Raw genomic sequence first — 13,416 nt, forward strand, 5'->3', positions numbered from 1 at the left:
GTCTCATCATGGATGATGAGACTTACGTCAAGGCGGACTTCCGTGGCTACTGTTCTTCACGGTCCAGCACAAGTTTGATGTTCCGGAGGAAGCAAGGATGCAGAAACTTTCAAAGTTTGCCAAGAAATACATGATTTGGCAAGCGATCAGCTCATGTGGCAAACGGAGTGCGCCGTTCGTGACTACCGGGACTGTAAACGGGGAGATCTACCTCAAGGAGTGTCTACAGAAGCGTCTGCTTCCTCTGTTGAAGCAACACGAGGGCCCTACGATCTTCTGGCCGGATCTAGCTTCTATTAAAATGTAAAGCACTATTAAAATGTTGTCCTGGAGTGGTATGAAGCCAACGGAGTCACACACCCAAGGACATGAACCCCCAACACACCGGAACTAAGGCCCATCGAAATGAAGAAACAGTGGGTTTCCGTACAGAAGAAGCTGCAGCCAGAGGTTGTATAGAATTTAATGATCGGGACATATGCCAAAAACTTACTAATGGTATTTTATAGTCTGAAAGTTTGAAAAGTATCGGTCAACTAGGTAATTTTCTACAGCATATTTTCCGTGATGCAATTTGATGTGGGACACCCTTTATACGAGTCTACTATTTTGCGATAAGGAACAAAACTACCAATTTTTACGAAATTCTGAGAACAACTATATCGTTTTGTTATGGAATGGTTGTATGCACATAATTAGGGTTATTAGGGTCATTAGGGTGACCACTTCCATGTTAGAGTGGTTCAAACAAATCGGTTTCATTTAAAAATGTTTTTTTTTTAAATTATAACTTTTGAACTATTGGGCCAATTCCAAAGATCAAAATATCAAATGAAAGGGAATTAAAAATACTAGATTTTGTTGAAAAGTTTTGGTTTTTCCCTCGATACTCCTATGCGACTAGGCTACCATGCATCTCCATTGATTTATAGCGACTGAAACATGACCATTAGACTGATGCAAAATTTGACAATTTTCGCTCCACAGTGCTCAAGCGGTTCCAAATCGGGTCTAGATTAGCCTCCGAAGGTTTGAAATGATTTTGTAAGAAACTGTCTGGGCACAAACCATTTGAAGTTTGTATGCAAATTTCTATGGGCAACCCAAACTTTTTCTTCGTAGTCTTCTATCCTTCTTCCATATTGCACCGTTAACAATTTCTATAACTATTCTCAGCTACAACTTTGCAGAATATTGTTTTTCAGCCAAACATCAAATTAAATAGTTATTAATTGTTTACGAGATTGATAATCTTATGGCATGATTAAGCAAATGTTTTGTGGGCAACACTGTATTCTGCAGTGTGAAATAGTAGCCACGATGTTTTAGCTCTATTCTACGTGCCATAAACACCAATGTTGCCTGCTAAGCAGTTGATTGAGATTATGCTACAGAGAATAGTGACTTGAATCATTAATAGCTTTTGATCCTTACATTTTATTGAAAAATTGTCTTCAACAAAGTTGTAGCTGTGAAAATTTACTACAAGTACAGTTATCAATTTTTAGAGTAGAGTAAAAGGGTGAATTATTAGATAGATATGAACACAAAATTTGGTTTTTCCATAGTAATTTCCATATAAACTTGAAATGGTTTGTGCCAAGTCAGTATCTTACTAAATGAGTTCAAATTTTGGAAGGCTAATCAGGAACCAAATACGAACCGTTTGAACACTGTTTTTTTTTTTCAAATTTTGCATCAGTCTAATGGCCATGACAGCGTCTCCATTCATTTATAGGTACTCTAACATGGTCCGGCTCCGCTTTGTCCTCGCCATGAGACTGATTATGAAATATTTTAGAATTCTTATCACACGAAAGCCAATGTGCTGCTCCGGGTATTACGAAACATAGAGTGTAAACTGCATTTGTATTGTTGTGAGGACATAACTTAAGACTCAAAGAGAAACATTCCCGTGCACTAAGAACAGGTGAAGCCTGCTCGTCCGTGGCCGGCCCATTCATCGGGTTCGAAATCTATTTTCATCCTTTTACGCTTCTACAACAACCCACCAATCATACCTTCATACCTAAACATTGCATGTGGTTCAGTTTTTTTTTTTTTTTTTTTTTTGTTATATTATGAACTGCCTCACGTGGAATATGGTGAATGTGGGCAGAAGCACTCGGGCTAAGCCCTTTGGGAAGGATCGTCGACACACCTTTCACAGGATGACGACGTGATGACGGGTTGTACATGCTGTTTGTATATCGTGCTGAATTGAATGCGCAACAGACTGCAGCAATTGGTGGAAACTATGTATATCGATAGCTATGTAAGCAATCACTGAATATAGCATGGCAGCCATAGCACTAGATTTAAGCTCGGAGTTCGATTTGCTGACAGACATGTGTTAGGTTTGGTGAAAACGAGGGAGTTCTTATTGTTCTGGCTTGATATACCGGTTTAGGGCGATTTCTAAAAATAAAGCTAACAAGTGTACGAAAGGTTAGCATGAATAATATACGACGAAAGCCCAATCCAGCGCGTAGCTGATTCGTACATGCCAGTAAATGTTTACACGAGAAAACAGAAATAAACTAGGACAAACAAGCAGCAGCGTTTAGCAGCAATCATATTAATTTCTGATAGATCAATTTTAAATCAACATCATCACAGCGACTACACACTACCCGTTTGGAAAACGATAAACGAAAATCCTCGCTATCTATATCACCTCATTATAAAGCTGACATAACCTGGCTTACGTTATCAGCATTAAATTTTACTGATTGAGGAACGAGCGAAATTCATGAAGACATCTTATCTTTCAGCAAACATTTACGCTTACGGTAAGCGACGATGGAGGTGATGGTTAAATAGTATTTGGGGATTAGGACTGTCTACGTTTGGAAGAGCCACAGAAAAGATAAATTTACCTACCTATATATTACACCTGCCACTGCATTAACCACAGGGTTGGACAGGGAATTGGTCGTCACGAGAATCGCGCTTTTCCGGCGTGATTGTTCGTTATCTTGACGCGAGGGTGCTGTCTGAAGAAAGCCAATTATATTTTATTTTACGATAGGTACTAGAGTGTACCGTACCTTACCGTACTAGTAGGTTGCTGTACTTTTTAAAACTAAAAAAATCGTGTGTAGGACAAAGGTTTAAGAGTCCCACTTAGTGTTTCCTGTGCATAGGTTATGTCCCACCTATAATCTACTAATTACTGAATTACCGAAACATTGAACAAACCGGCTTATGAAACCGATTCCAGTAAAATGACAAAATGCTGAAATTAATCAGCATCAGTTAGTGAAGTCACCACTTGTCACTAACGGTGAAGTGATTGCCGTGTAAATCAAATGGGAGTCACTTCACCGTGAAGTGACCCTCGTAATAAGGGCCGCTATGATTTGCTTGTTGACCGACAGTTTGTTCACCCTTGAGAGGCGGGATCTGCGGCAAATCAACGGAAACAGACACCTAACCAAGGCAGAACACTTGACTATGGTTGTCTCTACATGCGAGCGGAGTAGGAGCTTTTCGTCTAGCAACATCCCGAGATAGGTTACTTCGGTGGACCACTCAACTTGTGCCATCCATGATTATAGTACAAGAGGGAGCCGGTTTCAGTTTGGGTGACTGCCGATGGAGGAACATTATTGTTTGTGTTTTGGAGGCATTGATTTTGATCTTCCACGTGGTGGCATAATCAGCAAAGGCGTCAAGGCATCGTTGGAGCTTGTTTGTTATTTCGCGAGGCATCCTACCCTTGACGGTTATTGTGTTGTTTTCCTTGCGGAGCACCTGCTGGGATGGAGAACGTATTTGAAAGGCAGCCATTCAACGATATCCTGAACGACTTTTGCTGAAGGTAGTTATGGGCGATAGGACGGGAAGTTGAAGTTGCAAAGCTTGTGCACAAGTCCGTCATGCCACACACTGTCGAATGCCTTTTCCACGTCTACCAATGACATGGCTGTGGACTTGGAAACAGCATTGTTACTTAGGATGTTATTCATCACCCGTACTAGCTGATGATTTCTGGAGTGTCTCCTTCTTGATCCCAAACTGTTCCGGAGTGAGTATATTGTGTTCTTCCACAGGTTCTTATTCAGGTGGTTGAGGATCAGCTGCTCAAACAGCTTGCTCAGCGCTGAAAGGAGGCTGATCGGTAGCTGTAGCTTGAAGCTAATGTTGGGTCATTCCCGGGTTTGCGGATAGGTATGATTTTCACTGTCTTCCAGATGCTTGGAAAGTAGTGCAGTTCCAAGCATCTGTTGAAGACAGCGACCAGCAGAGAGTGAACCTTCACTACTGGCGGCACACTGTCGAGGGCAGTAGACACGATGAACTGGACGTAGCCAGTCGACGACTCCACCGCCACACCAAGAATCTCGATGATAGAGGTGACGATAATCGCAACACCACCCTCTGGAGCTGGTACAATCAAACCGAATTATGTTGTGGTCCAACAACCAGCAACTGTCGCTGCACTTGAGGTGGGTCTCGTTGAGGAGGCCCACGTCGATGGTATGCTTGCGGAGAAGGTCCGCAAGCTCGATGGTTTTTGCTCTTAAGGAGCAAGCGTTCCACGTGACTATGCATAGTGGTTTAGACGCCATAATGCATAGCCAGTTTCACGATAGTTTCGAACTGTTCGTTCTTGTTGGTGCGCGGAAAGCGCTGGTAACATGGACGAACATGTTCCAACACTCGACCACCGAGTACATACCTTCTAGCGTTGGCGGTGTTCTCCAGGATCCAGGGGGGAGTGGAATTTGTTCACCGGGTGTTGGTTGGTGGGGGGGAGGGGTGCGGGTTACACTCACGGTTGCTGGTTGGTTCGAAGAGGCGGAAAATCGCCTGGCCCGAAAGTCTGGGACTTATTTTTCTTACGTCCTGGTTGGTTGGTGGTCGATGCATCCTTTCGGATACGCTTGAACTCCTCGCGTTTGGGGCACTGCCTGTCAGAACCCTGATGAGCACCGCCACAGTTGACACACTTGATAACCTCAGGACTGTCCGCTGGGCAGTCGGAGGAGGCATGGTCATTGGTGCAGAAGCTGCAGCTTGGGTTGATGTTGCAGTTTCGGGTGCCGTGCCCGAAGTTGAGGCAGTGCTGACACTGCGTTACATCGCGGCGGCCACCACGGTATGACTCCCAACGGATGATGACGTTGAAGAGGGAGCGGATTGCTTGCAACGCATTAAGCGTCACCATCCCCTTCTTGAAGTGTACCAGGAAAAGGCAATCCTGGTACTTCCTCTGGCTTTCGTTCCTCCTCTTGATCCGGAAGACGGCGATGGGGGCCAGCTTGTACCGGTCTTTAATTTCAGCTTCGATCACCTTTGTTCCAAAATTCGTAGTGTGTGAAACAATTCCACTTTGGAATTCTTCAGGAAACCTAAAGCTTTATTGTAGTAGCAGTGGAGGATGATCTTCGTGCCAATCCCGCACAGCTTGTACTCGCCATCTATTGAGCTAGCTTGTCGAGTGGTACTGAATTCACCACCAGAGGTGGGAGTTTCACTTTCGGTCCGTTCTGGCCGTCCGTGGTCATGTTTTCAACGGACCCGCCGAAATCACTGATGTCACTACCGTTGATTGCTGTGGCGCCATCCTGGGGACCACTGTTCTTTGGTGTATGGACACTTCCACGGTTAGATGTGTCTCTCTTAGTCTTTTTGCCGCCTTGGGCATCGTTAGACTGGGTTGCAGGGTTCGAACCCTGGTTAGAGCCTGTCTTCTTCTTCCGCATCGACATCACACGCGATGCACCGAAACGACCGAAAACGAGAACAAACGCGTAGCACTACTATGATATCACTGACATTCGTGAGAAAGTAACAATTGCGAACTAATGTCGTTTTCGTTTTTGCGGTGTAGTTACACCGGTGCTACACTGCCGTACACCGAAATAATTTAAGGTGTAGATATAGGATGCACCTTTGTTTACAAACAAATAATGTTGAGCTGTCAAAGACTCGCGCTTATTCCTGCTTACACTACACCGGTGCTACACCGCAAAAACGAAAACGACATAAATTTATATAGGATGTCAAAGTTTATCCACTGCTACTTCGATTTGCGCTTTCTTAACCCCCTCTCAGTTGATTACGTAAAGCGAACGTTTGAGCAGACACACCTAGCCAGATTTCGATTGAATGCCTTGGGATACGTCCATGTACACCGACCCTTATTACCGATGTCATTTCACGGTGAAGTGACAACTTATCGCTCACGGTGTAGTGAATCCCAGTTGATTTACACGGAAATCATTTCACCGTGAGTGACGCCAAGAAACTGGATGGACTTCCTGAAGATCGTGCCTCTTGTGTCTATCCCAACTCTTCTTATCCCACCTTCTAACGCGATGTTAAATAGCAGACACGAAAGTCCATCACCTTGCCGTAACCCCCTTCGAGATTCAGAGAGACTCTTGAGTCCCCGATACACGAACAACGCACATCACTCGATCGATCTTCGCCTTGACCAATCGCGTCAGTTTATCCGGAAATCCGTACTCGTATCGATCGATTGTGACGTATGCGGATTTGAAATCGATGAACAAATGATGTGTGGGCACATTGTATTCACGGCATTTCTGCAGAATCTGCCGAATCGTGAAAATTTGGTCCGTGGTAGCACGGGCACCCATGAATCCCGCCTAGTATTGCCCAACGAACTCAGGCGGGAGCAAAGGAATTGGGAGAGTACCTTGTAGGCGGCACACTGCTGAGCGCTGCCTACAAGGTATTCGCCCAATATCGCGCGGTAGTTGCAGCAATCGAACATGTCGTCTTTTTTTAAGATTGGGCATAAGACACCTTCCATCCACTCCTTCTGTAGTATTTGCTCCTCCCAAATCTTGGCAATTACCCAGTACAGCGCTCTAGCCAGTACTCAACTTCTTGGAGATCAGAGGCCGGTAGCCTGTCGTCTTCTGCGCGTGCTCTCAGATCTGTTGCCGTGCCACCTTCGTTCTCTGCTGCATCACCGTTGAGGTGCTCGTCATAGTATTGCTTTCACCTCACACTCGTTCTTGAATCCTTGCACAAATCGGCTTGCGGCACGAAGCCTTTGCGCGAACTATTTAGTGGACCCTACACGTTTGGTTTTATTGACAATAATCGTATTGTCAATACATCCTATATTGACGTCAATACATTGGTATTGACAATAATTCTGTATTCACATCAGCAATATTTTTGTAAATAATTCCCCTTCGCGTCAATATATTGATACGTGTGGTGTTCGCTTTTAGCTTCTCGAAGAACTTTCGTGTGTCGCGATTGTGGTCAGGCGCTTCTTCCTTCGAAAAACCGAGCTTTGTCTGTTTCGTGCATGTCTCGTGCACATTCAATCTCGCCAGGGCCGTGCTGCATTCGTCTCCGCTACTAACAGTTTGCATTCGAAATTTCTTGAAATTGTGGTTAAAATGTCCTTTGAATTGAATCATCCTCAGAATTTACTTTCAAATCAGCTTAGAGTTGCTTTGAAATTCTTCACCGAATTATCTTCGGAGTGCTCTAGGACTTCTATTTAATATCCGTATGGAATTCTCTTCAGAATTGCCATGTAATTCTACTCATATATCTCTTAGAATTTTCTACTGGATTCACCTGAAGCTTTCCTCGCAAAGTCAATGGTATTCTTTTCAGAATTATCTTGGAATTCTCCACTGCATTTCTAAAGAATACATTCTAGAATTCTCTTGGAGTTCTCTACAAAATTTCATTGGAATTAGGTATACCAATTTTCTTCCAAATTTCCTGGAAAGTTCTTCCCGTTAAATCATTTAAGAGCGTTGACAATTTCCCAGGGCCCAAAACCTGAAATATTTTTTTTTCGAATATGGAATCGCGGAAATTTTGAAAGTTCGTAAACTTCAGTATTTCTATAAGTTCTAATCATATTTCTGTTAAAAATTTCGGTATTGTGAGATTTTCCGGCTTTATTGCTAAAACACGGTAAAGCATCTTCCATATTTATTCCTCTGGAGAAAAATCCAAGATTCTTTTTGCAATTGTCGTTTTTTTTTAAATTCTGAAAAACGATTTTGTTGGTAAATAAGATCGGAAATTCGTATTGCCTCTCTGACTTTGGAGTGCAGTTCATAGCTGCTAAGTAAAAACACGTTGTATTCACCCTTCTGACATGTCACCCAGCTGTAACAACCCTGTACCGCAAAGTGCCATAATTCTGTGCAGCGCCGAAATTCCGCCATAATTTTGAACTATATTGAAATTTTATCTATTTATATTTTCCCATATACAAGTGGTTAATATCTACCTTCATGTATAATTCAATTCAAATTATAAAAGCGACCCCGGCGTACTGGTTAACATCCATACCTCTCACGCCAAAGTCACGAGTTCAAATCTCACCCCGGACAAGTCCAAGAGTGACTATAATAAAAAAAAATCATATTATACAGGGGCATTGACGTATTTACGTCAATCTGAGCAGCGTCCGTGCTTACATTACCAATTTCTCAGCGTCATGCACACAAATCAGTGTTCACTCGGCTGTCGACAGAAGAAGACAACTCTCAATATGTGTCACGCGATCGTCTGTTAACTCGGCAGCAACCATTCTGTGGTCCTTCTCATTGTTCTTCATCAGCAATTCTTTTAAGTCGATGCGTCGTCGACTTAGGAAAGCCAATTGGATAGCGGAAGATAAATTGTTTATTGTGTTCTACCTTTTGACTATAGTTTTAAGATGTTTTGTATATTCAACAAGAATTCTCGGCTCTGTTAAGTTAATTCGGTTGAACCTTATAAAAAAAAAAAAATAAAAAAAAAAAAATAAAAATTAAATGCACATAAATGACGTATTTGTGTGTTTACATTTATCTGCTACTTGCTATACTACCTACTCCAATCAACAAAATTGTCCAAAACGGGATGAAAACGTTTCTACAACGCTTCAAATTTCTTAGGTGAGTGTGACTATTGTCGACAGCCTCTTTTTTTTCGACAACCTTTCCATTTGAACTGCGAGTTATCCAGCTGTTCTATTATCGGCAACTCGAAATCAGCCGTATTATGCCGTGTGTCTGTTTCATTTGTAGAAAAACCTGTTCAGCAGTTTGATTGAAGCTGAAAGATTGAGGAAACGTTTAAATACATTCAGCGAAGTGTTTTGGTGTTGAAATACAGCGGAATTAACGTTTAAATTTTGGCGCCGAAGCCGTAATTAATACTACAATTTATAATTATTTTAGAAATTTTCAGGCCTTAGGTGCGCAGAATTATGGCACTTTGCGGTATTCGTATTCATACCTCAAAGTGCCATAATTCTACGCATCTAAGGCCTGATTCTGCGCAGTTTTGAAAATTTCTAAAATAATTATAAGTTGTAAATAATTTGAATTTGATTGTACATTAAGGTAGGTATTACCCGAGCAAAGTCGGTTAACAAAATGAAAGCAAATTGATATTAAAGATTGCAGTTCAATATGAAAACTCATTTTAATTTCAATTGTCACGACAATTAGTCTGATATCATATTGTGCAGTTTAATGAAAGCAACTTAACTTGAAGTTCTGATGTTAACGTCTTGTTTAAAATTTAATTAAAGCTCATCTGTCGTTGAACTAACGACTATTGTTTATTTGTTTTGTTTAACACATTTTAGATCATTCGTTACTTGCCCGAGGTAAGATTTGAGCTCAAGTCTTTCAGCGTAAGAAGCATGGATGCTAACGATTTACGCCAGGCCCGTATTCAGTATAAATGCAAAATCAGAAATCAAATTGATTTCTTTGAAAGCAAGATTAGTTTTCCGTTTGATTCAACAGTGTAAAAGTTTACTATTATTTTTGCTGTGTTAACCGTTAAGTCAACCAAAATGAGATCAATTGGAGTATTCAAAATAAGTTACATCATAACAGCAAATTTAGATTTCCACCATTTGATCTTCAGCTTTTTTACTACTTGTGTACGGGAGAAATATAAATTTAGATAAAATTGTAATATAGTTCAAAAATTTGGCGAAATGGGCGGAATTAGGCACTGCGGAGAATTATGGCACTTTGAAGTACAGCCAGAATTTAAAAAAATGCACCTTTGAAACTGACGTGTAGTAAGTAAGTAGCCGTTTAAGAGGGCCCGGATTGGCAAGTTCCTACGGACCATACAATATTTAAAAATTGTGTACGAACCAATGTCAATCCGTAATGTAGTTTATGGACAGCCTCAAGTAATATGCTGAACTACAAAAAGTTTCTAAAGTTTCTAAACTTAGTTAAAGTTAAAGAAAACCACCAAGAAAAGCGTTCATGATTATCATAGTAATCTCGTAGACTACCATTAATTTACGGAATTGACGGAAGAAATATATAACAAAGGAAAACTAAATCCTTCTTAAACATGCCACATCTGGTCACTGCACATGTTGCCAAAATAAGAAACTCTAACAACGCAAAAGCTAAGATAAAAACGTTGTTTTCATTGAAGTTTTGTTGAAAGAAATTACTAGTTAAACATCCTGACACATCAAAGCAATGATTAGATAAGGGAAACAATTCCAATCACATACGAAAAGTACAACAGCTGTCTTCAAAATCAACCTGGAATATAACTAATAAGCCCTTTTTATTGCAGCTGTAACTAAACCGTAACCGAGTAAACAGAACATTGGACTCAAACGACCAACCATCGTATGAATCATCCTTTGACGCTGTATAAAATTAATCCGAATTGATAAGATGCAAGCGTCGATGTGCATTGTAAACCATTCCCCGTCTAGGATCATCCGATTCCGAAACCAAAACCACCATCTGTACTATATAAACCGTTACCACGCTCCAGTGACACTCACCTGCGGTACCTGTGTGCTCTTGCCGGAACCGGTTTCGCCGACCAGCACCAACGTTTGGTAGTGTTCGAGACAGTAGAATATCTGATCGCGGTACTGCCGGATCGGAAGACGTTCGCGCTGAGTGGCAAGGTTGAGCGAGTGGTGAGAGTTGAAGACGAACGCGGTTACGTGATCATCGGACGGGGCTGCGTCACGTTCTGATGAAAATGAATCGTCATCTGAAATGAGCATAGAGAAAGCAATGCACAAAGTTAATATCTGTTGACAAAAACAAAACACCTTGTTACACCAGACGGAAACTCGACGGCACAGATTTCACAACAAACCAGGTAAATACGAAGCGAAGTACGATGGCACGCTTACAACTGCAGCAACAGCAGCAGACAAACTAATTCAATTAGTGTTCGTTCATCGGGGGTGGGAAGCTCTCTACCGGCTATTCATTCTTCACAGAGGTGTTGAAATATGCTGGTGGCACGATTCAATCACCGACCAGACCACCCGAACGAATGAATTGGTGATAAGTTCTCGACTTGGAATCGTGACTCTCTGTGTTCAACGGTTCGGTATTGTACTCAGATAGATAGACATGCGATAAGAACAGCGGCGTGGACAGACTCTCAAGGTCCAGAATAGGAGTGAATGCATAGACCACTAGCAACGACACTGAGATGTGAAGCGCAAAACAAAAACTGAAACACAGATAGAGGTACGCTGAACCTGTTCGATGGCGCACCAGGTGGAACTGGTCCTAAATCAAATTAACTTAATTGACGCGATAATTGGAGCAACTACATATCGATTTATGACCGCATTCGTTCTGTGTAGGACCAAAAACAAAGCACAACTTTCTTCGGTCAAACAGAACGTCTAGAATCTTCTTCAAGCAACGCCAACCATCCGTATCAATCTAGAACAACACGATCGGTGGTGTGCAACAACACACTAGCGCCACCCGCCGCGGTCAAGGTTAAATGAATTAAAATCTAAATTCAAACCGGCAACGACGATGTTCAGAGTCGTGTCATAGTCCGAGCTGTACTCGCAATCGCATCAGATCGATTCGTGGTCTGAACGTACAATTTTCTATAATACCCAAACAGAAAGTGGAGTCAGTGCACGCACTGACCGATGCCGGTTCCGAGTTGCCTTCTGCTCTTTTTTTTTTTCTTTGCGGCGACTGCGGAAATTGACGGTAAGGTACATCAACCTCCACGCACGACACGGTGTGTTAAAAAACTGAATCCAACCGGTACGCTTTCATCGTGCAACCGAACGTGACAGTGAACCTCCAGCTAGTTCTCCTAGCTGTGGAGAGAATTGTATAGCTACCGACAATGTATGTAGACACAGCTGTCGTATATGTGTAGTAAGTACATACAACATACACTTAATAGTGCCAATTCGCTGCGATATCGCGCGAGTGATAATGGCTTAGAGTAATCGAGCGTTATCTTTCCACATAGCAGCAGCAGCAGCAGTAGTATCACCGTGGAGGTGGAATGGACTGCCGGCGAGCATCTGTGGTGTCTAACCATTGGCATTGTGTTGAGTTTGGGTTGTCTGTGTAATATCATTTTTTGCAAGTAAGCGCGACTGAATCATGAGATGGATAGTGGGAGGGATTGGGAATTAAGTGGACATAATTTTGGCGAGCGGGCCGAAAATTAAATCGTTCACATCTGCATCTGCCGAAAATAGAGACGGTGTCTTCTGGATGACCGGCTTTCACCTTCTAATCGGTGAGGTCCGGGTGGCGATTCATCACACGCCGACTAGAACATTCAGCAGTGAAAAGGTCGAAGAACTTGAGACCCGAACAATATGGCTGATCTGCCAACAAACACGTCGGAAGAGCTAATGTTCATTTATTCATATTAAATTATATTAATGCATAATATTGTATGTGCAGGAGAATCGTGAAAGCTACTCTTGGGATGATTATAAGAAAGGATGTATGGAATTTTATAAATTCTTTAGAAAATTCCATAGATATTCTATCTTCTAGGAATGTAGAAATCGTGTAGTTAATGCAGACATTGAAAATATGTCAAGATTCTGGAAACAGAAATTTAAGATTCAAGATTTGGAATTCTGTGGCTCTGAACAGTTTTTAGGATGTTAATACTAACAAAACATTAAGATCTCGGTCTGAGAAAACTCTTCAAACGCTCAAGTTGCACGACACGACACGGTAAAATCATCTCTGGACATTGATAATGTTTGAGACTCCGTAGTGCCTGAAACTACGTTCCAGCAGTGCCAGTTGTGTTGTGTGGTACATAAATACTGTAGTGTAACATGTGCTAAACTCGGGCGGAGGCAAATACCATAGAATTTCTAACTGAGCACGACGTCAGGGAAAGTACAGAACACGATGAGACGCTTAAAAAGGTCATACATGCCTTACAGACGGGAGAATGGTCAATCGATTTGCGAAAGAATAAGGCGGTGGAAGATGACTTGACCATTCGGAACGGAATCATAGTCAAAACCGGATGTGCCGTAATGCCGGAAAAACTCCGCAAAAGAGCACTACAAGTAGCCCACGAAGGTCATCCAACAACTGCTCAAATGAAAAGTATTATCAGACAGCGTGTTTAGTGACCTGGCATTGCGAAGGATGTCCAAAATTG

General features: G+C 42.0%; 2 protein-coding genes across 3 annotated transcripts in view; both read right to left on the reverse strand.

Moving 5' to 3' along the window:
* Cpes (Ceramide phosphoethanolamine synthase) overlaps positions 1-10,891 on the reverse strand; it is a 28,953-nt gene extending 18,062 nt beyond the window's left edge. The window contains exon 1 of the mRNA XM_065217558.1: positions 10,781-10,891. The gene's annotated coding sequence lies outside the window, so the exon portion shown is untranslated. The remainder of the gene's footprint in view (positions 1-10,780) is intronic.
* LOC135697722 (probable ATP-dependent RNA helicase DHX35) overlaps positions 1-13,416 on the reverse strand; it is a 65,159-nt gene that overhangs the window by 33,088 nt on the left and 18,655 nt on the right. For both annotated transcript variants that reach the window (XM_065217518.1, XM_065217517.1), the window contains one exon: positions 10,781-10,998. In XM_065217518.1, coding sequence (XP_065073590.1) covers positions 10,781-10,998 — 218 coding nt within the window. The remainder of the gene's footprint in view (positions 1-10,780; positions 10,999-13,416) is intronic.

Source organism: Ochlerotatus camptorhynchus, unplaced genomic scaffold (assembly GCF_037179485.1).
Source record: "Ochlerotatus camptorhynchus isolate MF236.1 unplaced genomic scaffold, CSIRO-AGI_Acam_v1.1 ptg000077l, whole genome shotgun sequence".
Classification (NCBI taxonomy): Eukaryota; Metazoa; Arthropoda; class Insecta; order Diptera; family Culicidae; genus Ochlerotatus; species Ochlerotatus camptorhynchus.